The sequence below is a fragment of the Adiantum capillus-veneris genome, chromosome 28 (genome assembly GCF_014529385.1).
Source record: "Adiantum capillus-veneris isolate H3 chromosome 28, ASM1452938v2, whole genome shotgun sequence".
NCBI lineage: Eukaryota > Viridiplantae > Streptophyta > Polypodiopsida > Polypodiales > Pteridaceae > Adiantum > Adiantum capillus-veneris.
Window position 1 is genome coordinate 13,705,340 of NC_140958.1, and position 13,909 is coordinate 13,719,248.

General features: G+C 38.8%; 1 protein-coding gene and 1 pseudogene across 1 annotated transcript; both read right to left on the minus strand.

The window, feature by feature from the left end:
• Positions 1 to 615: 615 nt before the first annotated feature.
• LOC147420074 (uncharacterized) lies at positions 616 to 1,961 on the minus strand. The gene is made up of 3 exons (XM_086505049.1): positions 1,686 to 1,961; positions 1,407 to 1,534; positions 616 to 1,019 (listed from the first exon to the last, which is right to left on the minus strand). The coding sequence occupies exons 1-3, from the start codon at positions 1,810 to 1,812 to the stop codon at positions 942 to 944; spliced, it is 333 nt and encodes a 110-aa protein (XP_086361175.1). The 5' UTR covers positions 1,813 to 1,961; the 3' UTR covers positions 616 to 941.
• A 9,814-nt stretch (positions 1,962 to 11,775) lies between these two features.
• LOC147420075 (uncharacterized) lies at positions 11,776 to 13,238 on the minus strand (annotated as a pseudogene).
• Between the last annotated feature and the right edge of the window lie 671 nt (positions 13,239 to 13,909).

Consider the following 13,909-nt stretch of genomic DNA (forward strand, 5'->3'; position numbering starts at 1 on the left):
AGAGTGCAAAGGCACTACCAGCTTCGTGATCGTAGCCTTTTAGAGTGTCGTGTCGTGTTAAGAGATTTGAGCCTGTGCTTTTCTTACTTTTATTTTAAGGTGGATAGTTCAACTGTTGCTTTTTATTGACCCTTATTTCTGACATTTTAAAAAACACTTATTGATTGCCACGAGGAAGAATGTGGTAGCAACGTTCACTTAAACACTTCAAAGTATTCATGGTAATAAAAATAGTTATTGATTGCTACAGGGAAGCAAGGTACCTAAGGCAATGGTCACGGGAGGCTTAGTTATCAGTTATTTGAACAAATAACTAAGCCTCATTCTTGGTCACACGCAGAAAGGAGCATTAAATGAGTTACTAAGCCTAAGCTTTGTAACTATGCCGATTTTGGCATAGTTGTCAAGTTCAAGGCATAGTTGGGAGGATAAATGAATAACTAAGCCTAGCGTGACCATGCAAGAGGCTTAGTTATTCATTTAATGCTTTGTCTTTGCATAGTTGGCATAGTTACCAATAATTGATAACTAAGCCTCGATGTGACCATGCCCTAACTAGGTTTAGTGTAAAATTCTTTTTTTTTTTTGCAAATTTGAAGATGTAAAGATAAAGACTACCTTAAAATGTTCCAAGTGCAAGCGCACTCGATCGTTGGTTGTACATTTATTAGACGACCAATTCCATTACAATGTCCAGGCCACGCGGACCGGGGTGCCACATGCACGTGACATGCCGCTACAGAGAATAGTAGTACACTAGAACTCAACTAGAGAAGCGCACGCGTACATAAATGATTGGTGGACGGGGCCGATTTTAAAGTCCGAGATTGAATGTTCAACAAATATAGCTTATACAATGGGGGAAATTTTTCGCCCTTGACAGAAAATTAAAAATTTCGTGGGTACAAAATCCTGATGTCTCCAACTGCTACAGTCAAGAATTAAGGCTCTGTGGGAGGATGGGTGCGGGCCGCTGCGTAGTCCACCTGGTCATACATCACCACTTCTCTACTCCTCCTCTGAGTTGACAGAAAAAAAACCTTAAATAAGTCCACATTACTATTTCAAATAAATAATTTTAGCCAATCCTAGCCGAGTTAGCCCAATCTTCCAATCAGATTGCAGCTGATTAAAAATGTCGTGATTAATTCTACCATCCAATCAGATTGTAAATAGTTAGATACGTCATCAGATCACAACCCAATCTTGATCATCCAATCACACTGCACATAATTAGAGACGTCATCATAATTCGATCACCCAATCAGATTGCAGCCAACTAAAATTGTCTTGAGTAATTCTATCATCCAATCAGATTGCCCCAGTCCCCCAATCAAAATGCAGCTAACTAAATCAAATGCCTCAAATAATCTGTCATCCAATCAGGGTTTCCCAAATCGACTTACTCGAGAATGGCCTGCAGAGCGCCTCATGGTGATCGACGTTGATCGCCTGGCCACGTCTGTGATCAGATTGTTATGCAGCTCTGCATCTCCCGCCGCGTTTGTATCAGGACTGCCCTTATTACAATCACCTGCCAATTAATAATTCATACTACATAAGTAATTCGTCTTCATTATCCATAGTGGACCAACCAACGGAGACCACGTAGCCTGTCTCAGCTCTCTCTCTCTCTCTCTCTCTCTCTCTCTCTCTCTCTCAAATGCAGGACAAGCTGGTTATACCTGCTGATGACTCGAGCTGCTTGCGAGCCTCCGCACGCGTAGCCGTACAAACCACCCACAACACTAGCGAAAAGGCCACGAGCACTGACACAACATTAATACGGCTAATTATTGCTGGGTTTTTCATAACTCCAGCCAGAAGCTGTTTACAGCTGCGGATCAGATTGCTGAAAATGTAAACCTTAGTCGAAGTTTATTAAGGTGTTCTAAACGTGAAATATAGCCGGCAGGCGCAGCAGAGAGAGGAGTATGAGCCTCTCACTCTATTACTTATATAAAGAAGACGCAGCTCTTGTACTAATTCCTATAGAGACATGTTTCTTATACACTCCCTACCGCGTGCTTTAACTAATTTGTTGTGCTTCTAGACATAATTTGCGGTGTGAACACTTTTGGCACTGCTAGCTAGACTACAGCTTGCACGCCATCCCCACACAATCCCCCACACATCAACCCTCACCATCAACACGGTTTGGTTGCCATACAAGCATCCTTCAATGCCAAATCCAAATGTCATCTTCTTCTTCAGATCCTCCCATAGTGATGTATTGCTGGCACATGCGCTCAATATGTAAGCACACATACATGCACGTACTTGATGTATGACTTTTCATCTCACTCCCCCTCCCTTAGTTGTATGTGTGTGTGTGTGTGTGTGTGTGTGTGTGTGTGTGTGTGTGTGTGTGTGTGTGTGTGAGAGAGAGAGAGAGAGAGAGAGAGAGAGAGAGAGAGATGAAAAGTGTCCGAATAGTTGCATATATAAAGCATCTCTTGTGCTGATTTTTTGTCGATAGATCCATAATTTTGTAGCTAAAGTATGGCTCATATATTATTCTTTTTCTAGGAAAGCACATCAGTTTATATTAAGCGAAACTATATATATATATATATATATATATATATCTGATCGCGGTGTACCATAAAGTAGAGTCCATATAGAGGAAGTCATACGAAGGCTCAAAATAATATGGCATACAATATTGTACAATACAGTAGAGCCCAGGCCCCATATGGAGGAAGTCATACAAAGGCTCAAAATAATATGGCATACAATATTGTACTCTTAACTATACTCATCTATTAATTGCAATTTGATTGCAAAGGTCATACAATAACATTGTTTTGTGTAGCAAATTATGTGCATATAAATAATGGATTAAAACTACTCTAATCAACCAAGACACATACAAATACGCATCTATGTTGACACTATTAGGTGAATAACACATATTAAATTTGACTCTAGTGCTTGTAGTAAACCTATTGCTCATGTTTAATTGCTATTTAAATCATTACAAACATCAGTGCATGTTAACTATAGATTTTATGAATATGATATGCTAAGCAAGAGATATATATATAATTAACACTAGGTTGGTAACCTAACAGGACATAAAAGTGTCCTTTCAGGGTTTTGAAAAAAACCTCCAAAACCATAGTAGATCCACTCATTTTGTAAAATCCTTTTATGAGGTTATAGTTCAAGGCCTACTACACATGGAAAAAATAAGAGACTTGTAAAATTTCTCATCTTTTGATCACACCAAGCCTCCAAAGTTGATGGACCAGTACATTTTCATCAAAACAGTCATTTCTTACGTTTTTTTGTATAAAAATAAGATTAGGGATTTTTGTAGGACTTGAGATAAATTCCCTAGTTAACTTCAATGGGTTGGTGATCATAACATATGATTGCTTATCACTCACTATTTTTTGTTTTTCCAAAAGAAATAGGTACAAAAAAGTTGAATTTTTACCATTCTGCAAACCTATCTTCAAACTTTCTATAGCCACGCTGAATACAAATAATATATGCATGTTTTCTTAGTTCCCTATTGTCCTTTAGGTTCATAAGAGAAGCCATGGAGCATGTCAAAAGAATAATACATCTCTTACCAAGGGGAATCTTGGGGACAAAGATGAAGTGCTAAATACATGCAGCAAACATGAAAAAACTGGGTTCAACATTATGAGTTGTAGAATCCCATAGAAACTATTGAATATCTAGCCAAATTTGATCCTTATGACTAGATATGGTTACTACCTACAAAATGCATATAGTTTTCACAAGAAACTAGAATGATTGAAAAAGCTATACTTGATATACTAGAATGTTTCGTTTTCTTCTATAATAGAAAAAATCAACCATCGTTGTGTACTATACAAAATAGGGTATTAGGTGCCCCAAACTCAAGGAATATTAGCTTTATGTTACAATATGGGACATAGAAAATCAAAACTACATTTGGATATCATGAAAGCCACCAAAAAAATCATAGAAGAGCTAAAATTGGCTAAAAATTAGGATTTGACATTTTTTGTAATTTGGTCATAACTTACAACTTTAACATTTATTTCTCCCTAGAAGCATCAGGACATGTTGAGGACTACTAAAGATAGTTCTCTAGCATTATAGACCTCACAAACATGAATTCTAGAGTGGTATAGTTGCAAAAAGTTGAAAAAGGCCAAAAACAGGACCCGTTCTTTTACACAATTTAGGTTGTGAAATGTTGTGCAAGGACAAGGTTAAAGATGGAATTGATATTCCAAAAAAATATCGAGTTTTTTTCAGCTCATGAAACAACTTTCTAGATAGATATCACCTCAAAATCCATTTTGAAACTCTTGACATAATTCAAGGAAAATGGTCACTTAACAGGACATAAAAGTGTCCCATTACCAACCTAGTGTTAATGACTATGTGCTAAGGAAGCCATGCCTCCACACACGAAAAAAGGAAACTGCATGGTAATTTACTTATAATCCTTTTGTGAATGCAAGGTCCAAGGTTACAAGTACTCCATGTGTCCATCACCAAACTAAATACTTGATAATCGGTGCAAATTAGGTGATATTAGCCTTTGGCTTAGCAAATACTCAAGATCGTGTTTATGAGTCCAAGTTAATTGATCTTGGAACCTAATTCTCTTGAGTGATAATTTATCCAACACACACTCACATGTGTGCATGAAGTTTCTCTTTAATCCACCCCAGCTAGCACGATCCCATTCCCATCAAAATCAAGATTGAACCTGCAAAGAGATATGTGTGGCACATGCCAAAGGATGTGTACGTTTAGAGGGGGTGGATGTAGTAGTAGTACGGTACATTTACAATGTGAATTTCCATGTTCACCTCTCTCTTCATGCTTTTTGATATGAGGGATCAAATGCAACAATGTTCATACTATCAAATGTGTGAGAGTGGTTCCACGGCTACAGTCATGTGCATCCTTTTTCGGGGTGGCGAGGCCCTAGACATGGCACCATGGCATGTTTTATCCCATTAAAATATTCCCAATATGGTTTAGAAATTTACATATATCAAGTGCATGGAGATGGCACAATCGTTTCGCCTAGAAAGTCCAGTGGGGACAATTTCGGCCAAAAACAGTAGGTTTCATGTGCAACCATAAATAATGCATCTAAAGCTCTTTCCAGGTTGAAAAATGAGTTTCAACATGTGATTTGAGCCCAAGGGGATTCTCCCATAATTTTAGGGATTTGTCCCGACTCGTTTGGGCTTTTTACAGGTTAAAAAGGGGTATTTTTTGGGCTAAAAATGGTCATGAAATGGCTCAAAATTCCACATCTTTCATGGTTCCGTGAATATTAGAGGTGGAAGAATAAATTTGAAGAGAAATATTAGCTCATTTAGCCTCTCTCTAAAGGGATACATAGGCTTTTTCCATGGTATGTTAGGTAGTCCTGCACTGTTCCAACCTCGTGTTTGAGCGTGTGAGGTTTCCAACTGGGGTTTCTTATCCTCAAAAAGTATATAATATTGTCGATGGAGGTCCTCAAGATTCCATGAAATGGCCTCAACGATGAATTGAAGAAGGAAAAAAGTGTTTTTGAAAGTGCAAACATGCATTGTACTTGTGCAGTTAGGAACGAGGCTACACCAAATCATCACACACACAAGAGTTTTGAGTTGAGCTTGATTCTTTTTTAGAATGAAGCTTACATGACTGGAGTTTTGCTCATTTTTGGTGCGCCTTCTTTTGCTTCAAATCTTCTGCGACTCACATGATTTTGCTGCGAACTCATAGAGTCAAAGGCCCGACGCTTTCCTAGTCGCACTTCACACTTCTTGATTACAACGTGAGTTTGATGCTTTCTCACTGTCATTTTGCAAGTAGATGACTTGTTGGTCATTTGTTCTGAATGAGACACAGATTGTTGAATTCAAGGTTGAATTGAATGCTACTTTCAAGATGAAAGTCTTAGGGCTTTTGCATCATTACTTGGGCGTACGGTTTAAGGAGTGTCATGGAGGTATTGCTTTGTGTCAAGCAATTGAGAGAGAAAGCAAGAGTAACGTCTAATGCATTTGCATGTATATGTATACTTTGGAGCACTTTCCTATACTATGTGTATCCTCTCTTGCTCATCATGACTTTTGGGGAGCATTCATTAACATAGTTTTTTTAATGATGCATATGAAGACCCTTAGGGAAATTTTTCTTTGACTTTAAGGTATATTTCCTTGTGTAGATGATATATACACTCTCTCTTTTACATATAATTAAATTTTCTTTGTGCTTGTATCCTAAACTTGCATCTCTTTGTATTTTATTAGCAATTTTTAAAGTTGTTAGCATAATTTTGTACATTCACAGATCTTATTTTCAATGAATCTTAATAATATTTTAAAATACTATGCATTCTTATCCTAATATGTATAGTAATCTATACACGTGTGCAATATGCTAGCGTAAATACACATAATGTAAACTACTTTCCAATTCAAAAGAAATTGCATATAAGTGACTAGTGTATGCAACTTGGTATGGTCCCTAGTTCTATTAACACACCTCTAACACACACAAGCTATAAATTAAAAAATTTCCACATCTAATGGTGTGTACATGTTATGCTAGCAAGTATGCTAATATCGCGCGGGGTTCGCTCCAAAAATATGTAGAATAGCACGTAAGTTCAATAGAAAGGGTTAACAAAATTATACATAGAGAAGGGTGCTTTAAGTTGAAAAAATGAAAATTTTGGTACATACGGGAAAAAAGTACATAAGGGGTCTCTATATACCTCAAAAAATGTAGAATATGGGGTTTTATAAAATACCCTTTGAATGCACGTGCTATATAAGATCTTTATATAGTGAACCCCTTGAGTCGTTTTCCTACCTCCAAAGTTGTTTTTCCTAGTGCTTCCCATGCAGTTGATCAGGTTTCACAAACATTAGTAAAGTGTACACAATTGTCATGTAGTGCAGTGATGATGATTCTTAATGCCTACTCGTCCTTGGTTTGATTTTGTGCACTCATAGCTCATGCCAGTATGTGTGCACCGTCAGTAGATGCCGGATCAGTGATTGTTAACTACTCCCCACAACTACTTTTTCAAGTATCCTTTCAACTTGGTTTGCCAAGTGTGAAAGACCTCCCCGTTAAATTTCCTAAGCCCTTTGTCTTCCATTGTGCAAATAGAGGGGTCTTAGCTTAGGAGACTCTCCCAGCTAGTGTCTACCTCTTTACACAAGCAAGACTAAAAGATCATCCCCGTAAATGTAGATAATGATATTCACTGCAAAATGTGCTTGGATGCCAAAATTAGAGTTTAATTTCAGGGAGGGGGGGAGGAGAGAGAGAGAGAGAGAGAGAGAATTTCCTTTGAGCTTTGGGAAGCTCCTCTTCACCAAAGTGAAGCCCCTCTTCACAATTTTGACCTTTGCTTTGCCTTGGAGTGCAAAACTTTGACTAGCTTGACCTTTTTCTGAATTGGAGCACAAAAACTTGGACGTTCTTTTGAAGCTTTGATAGCATTTGGGGAGCCTTTTGTGCTTTTCTCTTTAGTGCCTTTCAGCTTAGTATGTTCATATGCTATATAAGTTGGGAAACTCACAAGTAGTTCTTCGTTACAAGGGTTGTGACCTGATAAAGATAAAGTACCAATTTTAATTGGGTTGAGAGAGGTAAGAGAGAACTCATCTCTAGTTAGTCTTTCCCTTCTCCTAGGTAGAAAGTAGTTTACAAAGAGTTAAACTTGTATTCCTAGATTTGTCAAGTCAAAAAATAAAGAATCTCATTGTGAGATCCTTGATTTTAGTTACTAGGACCGGAGTAGACTATAAAGTATCAGTGCTAAGAGAATGTGGGTCTAAGCTTAAGACCTTTATAATACATTTGAAGAAGTAGCTGAAAAAGGTTATAATGAACCTATACCTTCTCCAGTTGAAGTTAACTGACCAAGCTGGTTTGGCAGTTTAGTAGAGCAAAAAATGCTTAGTGGGGATTCATTGGGAGTAGCATAATATGATTTAGTCCTTTGTTGAGCAATGCTCAAATATCAGGTTTGCTACAAATATCTAGGTTTGAAGTACATACATAAGCATCTATATTCGTTTTTGAAAATTGAAGTAAAAATTAGTAAAATTAAGTCAATGAAAAATAGAGAGAGAGTATGATTTCTTTAAAGTTGGTATTGTAGAACCAATTCTTAAGGCATGAGCATGATGGATACTTATTACCAAGCTTTGCAAATAGTTAGTAGCAGCTTGAAGGGCTATAGATACACACAAAAGTGTGATAGAGGATCTGCAACAAGCACTTTTTATAGATGTAGTTGAACAGGTAGATATCCTAGAGAACCAGCTGGCTATAGCGCTGAAGTGCAATTAGAAAGTGCCAAAGAGGAGTTGCGCTAAAGTGCTAGGTATAGGCACGGGCCTTATTTCTTCTTGCACTTCAGGGGGGTTTTGTAGCTTTGGGGAGACATTAAAGCTCCTACAAAGAAGTGAAGCTATATGGAATGATTGAGAAGGAAAGTGTTACCAAAATATTGAAGAAAACTTTCATGAAACTAATATTTTTGTGAGTACAATTCCAAGACTTTCTTCACAAAGAGATAGTGAAAAAAAACCCGACTCCCATCCTCCCTATTAATACATAGGGTCTTCCTTCCAATGGGATTGATTACAACTAGAAAATATTACATATCATGCATATGTTTTATAGGTAGATTCTTTGCTCTCCTTCTACTAGTAAATCTTTTAGTTTTCCCTCTATTATAACTAGAGCTTGAACTGATAGATGGGGCTAAGTAGGAGGTAAGAGAATTAGCAGTGTCAGTAAGAGAAATAGGGCATTTGAGAGAGGGGATAGTTTCTTCCTCCATGTTCGATTTAAGAAGGCCAAGCAAGGACTAATTGATGCCTTTGTAGTTACCATAGGAGGTTAAAAACTTCCTTGCTTCATCTTCTTGAGATCTTTGAGTACCTTTAAGCATCGTATTACAAAAGTGGATAAAAGCAATTTGTGCTAAAACCAAATTACGGGCTTGTCTTCTAAGCCAAGATAAATTTACCAAAGATAATTGCTTTGTTAGGAAATAGGAATTTCAAGTGATTTATTATGTACAAAAAAGAATGGTCAAATCAAATGAAACTTGATTCGCATGCTGCTTTATTATCTTAAAGTGTACAAGAACATTTGATGTTTTGCCTGTAAATATCCCAAATAAACTCAACTTGCGATAATCCACATTAGAATTGAAGAATGCCAAAATACCATTGCTATGTTCATAAATACTAGTGTTGTGGAGCATTTTGATAGAAATCTCATGATCGAAAAGCAGCACAACTCTCATTTATCTAGGTATTGCATTACCTTGAAGATATTGATTTGACACTCATCCATGAAAGCATCAGGTACATTTGCTGAAAAAACCCAAGAGTGCAATGAACCCTTTATTGGGGAGGGTCCATAATTGATTGTTGACATTGGTGCCTTCGACTTTGACTTGTTTTGGAGGGAAATAGCTGGATACTTTAGGTACCATCTCTAGGTGTGTAGATTCACTAAGAGATCATAAGTCATGTTGAAAATTCACTACGTCGTCATGTTGAAAATTGTTAGTAACCTCTAACATTAATAGATAACCACAAAATCCGTAATAGCCTGTAACACTACTGGATTGCGACTAAAAATACTCATAGATGTTGGGTTTGCGGCCTTTGGCCTAACACAGTCAACTAGTGTGAGAACCATTGCGTGTGCAGTAAGAAGTTCAATAAGCATGTAAAAATGTGAGGGCACATGGCTTAGCAAATGTGGTAGATGAGTAACTGTTGGAGTTTGTTTTAATCCTTGAGGAGCACGTTTGAATGAGCATGCTGCACTAAAAATGAGTTTCATTATCTGCTATTTGACGATGACACTTACACTTGATGTACCTTAAGGAGCGGTTTTGTAGGCAATGAAAGCTCGAAGATGGAGAGGGTGAACTTTGAAGCAGTTACAATTGGCAAGCAAAAAAGGAATGATGATGAGCATGGAGTGACATCAAAGAAGGGTGTATGTTTGTTTGACTGCATGTCGATCGGATGCCAACACAAAATTCCTCCTTGTTCATTTTGAACACGGGCTATTCTCTCTATGTGTGAATGATGCCCATGTGAGGTCTTTTATATCTCTATATGTATACAATAAACTGATTTTATATAGCCTTTTAAAAGAAAATGCAAGAGCCACCAGCCTTGAACTATGAGGAGGCGTGAGTGAGGAGTCAGCATGGCTGAGAATGAGAGGGGCAAAGACTCGGGAGTTGAGGTGTGAACCCACACTTGGTTTTTCTAATGGTGTTAATAATTTTTTTTGGAGTGACCAAATTCGACGAGGGGTGGGGAGTTTGGGGGTGTCGTTTGGTAGAGGGTACCATTTTGCAAGCCATACCAAGTCACAACTAGAGTAGGATGGGGAGACTGAGCCGAGATCAGAGAGGGCGAGATTTGCTAGGATAATGGGGGTCATCATGTAGAGAGAGTGAGACGGATTCGTGCATGAAAGGGGGTGCGTTGTCGAGTGCAGCAACATGCAAGATAAAAGGGGTCACTAGAGAGAGCACGCAAGGCCGTGCTGAGACGAACGAGGGGGAGCCAAGCTTAGGGAGGTCGCCATGAAGGAGAAGAAGGAGAGTGCGATTATGGAGGAGGCTAATGGCAACATGTGATCCCCATGCAAATGATAGCGCTACCATATTGTGTGCAGTTTTCTCAGGGGATGCACCTTTAAGAAAGTATTCATGATCATATAATGTGCACTCAAAGGATATTAAAAAAACCCTTTTAATTACTTGTTTAAAGTAATAAAATGACCCCTCTTTCTTAAACAAACTTACCAATTTTTCTCTAAAATCAATTAAAAGGCCCCCTCTGCTAATATAATTTTGTTAAAATTTATGACAATTAAAAAACCCATTCATCTAAACTCACATGTAACTTACATTTCTAAGAGGTCGACCCCCTGAGGCAGTTTGACAGAGAAAAATCATTCCGTGCTGTAGTGCTAAGGAATGAGAGAGGGTCGCCTTGCTTTAAAGAGAATTAGATGAGGGAGAGGAAGAGAGAGGATGGCTCAAAAGGGGGTCACCATAGCTATGAACCAAGAGGATTTTTACACACAATTAATCCCAATCACTAGACAAAACATATATATTATGGTAAGCACAAAATTACAATTCCAAAGAACAATTCATAGCCTGTTTGGTTGGCAAAGATTGAGCGCCATTAGCTCATCTATTAACCCTTTCATTTTACCCATGATACGATACGAACATAGACTTGATGTTTTCATCTTTGTGCTATTTTGATATTCTCTTTTGTGTTCTTTCTTTGTGTGTGTGTGAGTGCAAGAGAGAAAGAATGGGGCTTCTTTGATTTCTCTTCCTTCCAAACCCTAGACTTCATGGAATCTATGGTATAACTCCTTCATATAGTTTTTGGAGTTCTCTCACAAACTCTCACAGACAAAATCCCGGTGCTCTCCTGGCAAGACCGCAAATTTCTCGACAGTGTATGTGCTAAAGTGATATGAAATGCAATGCCTTCTATGAATAATAAATATTCATAGTATTGATGTTTTGATCAGATATTCCAATGGGTAAGGAATGGATAATTTTGAAAGAATTGGAAAGCATGAGTATGTCACACAATGTTTATTCCTTTTGTCAAAGGTCTCTCCCTCTCTCTCTCTCTCTCTCTCTCTCTCTCTCTCTCTCTCTCTCTCTCTCTCTCTCTCTCTCTCTCTCTCTCAAAGAAAGGTTCTTATATTACAATGTTAGTTTACAGTTTACAGTTTGCTCAATATGAGCATACATCGCTGCTGGAGTTCCTTATCTCCGAGGGTCATGACATCTTCGAGCACCTTGTTTTTTATTTCTTGTGATGGAATCCTAGTGCTTGATACATGTACGTGATCATAGAAACTTATACTCCTCATGTTCCAGATGTACCATACATACCAAAGCCGAAAAGAATGCAGGCAAAAAAGCATTGATGAGTCTTGTGTTTTGAAGAATCCAAACATGCATGGAACTTTGTGAACTTAATTCCCCAAGCTTGATTCCACCAAAACTTGAACCATTGCCACCATTCCATGACTTGACTGCAATCCCAAAAGATGTGTCTCACTGTTTTGTTTCTATGACATACACTGCAGGCTCCTGTTCTAGTTCCCCTGTTGAGAATAAGCATGGCTGAGGGGATAGCTCCCATCACTACCCTCCACCTAAATACCTTAAGATTAAATGGCGATTGAAGCATCCACAAGCTTGCAAGTACTTTAATCCACCAGTCATTAGTTTGTGACATAGACCATTGTTGATTGCACCTAATGGCTACATCAACCTCAATATGGAGAGCAGCATAAAACTTATCTGTTTTTCATGACCACCAACTTGCATGTGAAGAGGGTAGCTGCCAGTCTTTGTGTCTATCCTCTGCATTGCCCAAAGCGATATGAGGTAAGGGGTGAACCAACGCGCATAAATGGTTCCAAGCTATCCTAAAACCATTGCCGAGTCTAAATTCCCTTCTTGCTACAAGAAACTCTTTTGGAATGTGACTAGCATCCATAATCTGGCTAATTTGTACTATGTGTTTTTTGAACATAGAAAGGGCTTTTTTTCAAATGAGCATTGCTGGTGGTGTCTAGAATACATGGCTCCAAAAGACACTCTCAGCTCCTAACGAATTCCCTGTGTATCGCTGGCGGCCATTCCACTGAAGTTTAGAAGCAATAATCTTCCAAGATGTAGTCAGCATTTGCGACATAATGAACCCAGTTTTAATGGGTGTTGTAGTGAACATCTTATCCCATGATGTAATATTCCAAGTGCCATGAAAATCCACGGAGCAGTCGATGAGGTACCATAAGCATAGGGACCACTAGGTATCTCTTTGTACCATATGTTGCATGAGAGGCCCCCTCCTAGCATGCGCCTGTGTTGTAAGATACAATATGCCCAATCCTCCATGCTTCATAGGCATGGTGAGGCGGTCCTAGGCAATAGGAGCAGTAGACGCTTTTTTATTTCCCCACAAGAATCGAGCCAGGGCAGATTTGAAAGGCTGTAGGGATTTCTCTGTCCAATCCAGGAGAGGTATATAGTACAATATACATGGCAAGAGGATAGCTTGGATAATCCGCAGTCTTACATGTAATGGCCACTCTTCGTAGTGCCAAGAGGCTACCTTCGTCAATACTCTCTCAAGAACCCATTCTCGAAGAGATTTCATGGACACTTCCACTCCAACTGGGTAGCCTAGATGTCGAAATATGTGTCCTTTTGGTAGCCTCTTACCATTCCAGAGAAGCGCATGAAAATTTTTGGCAGTAACGTCTATCAATGTTGATTTTGCGAGATTTATGTGCAACCTTGCTGCAAGGGAGAAGGTAGACAGAAAAGCCATACATCTAGCAATGTTAACATTATTGGCTTTCAAGAACAAGATAGTGTCGTCAGCAAACCCCTGACCAACCAGTTGCTCATTGCCCAAATGCAGGCCCTATATCTTATTTTGTGTTGGGATTAAAGCCCAAGTGGCCTCTTATACGGATATGGCCGCCCGCCTGCCTAACTCTCTTATCACTAACTCTTTGTATATACTCACTTATACTTTTGTGGATAATAAGGTTTTGGGATATAACCCTTCAACGACTTCTCTGCGTACTGTGTAAGCTCTCTGTGTATCTGTGTGTATGTGTGTGAGTCGATCCATGCTCCACTCCGCGACTTCAATTGGTATCAGAGCCAAGTTCAGTGCGTATTTGCGTAATCGCGTGCACGCACTTTTCAGGCAGATTCTGGATCCGAATCTTGGAAATTCACACTCGACGTTCCGGGAGTATTTCCATCAGGTGACCTAGGGTTTTACCCCCCTTTCGAAGCCGTTTATGCCCTCAGAATTTCGTTCTGAGCACT

Coding starts and splice junctions, on each gene's coding strand:
- LOC147420074 (XM_086505049.1), bottom strand. CDS start 1,812: ATGAAAAACCCAGCAATAATTAGCCGTATTAATGTTGTGTCAGTGCTC. Junction 1,535..1,685: donor GCAGCTCGAGTCATCAGCAG/GTATAACCAGCT, acceptor ATTAATTGGCAG/GTGATTGTAATAAGGGCAGT. Junction 1,020..1,406: donor GCTCTGCAGGCCATTCTCGA/GTAAGTCGATTT, acceptor CTGTCAACTCAG/AGGAGGAGTAGAGAAGTGGT.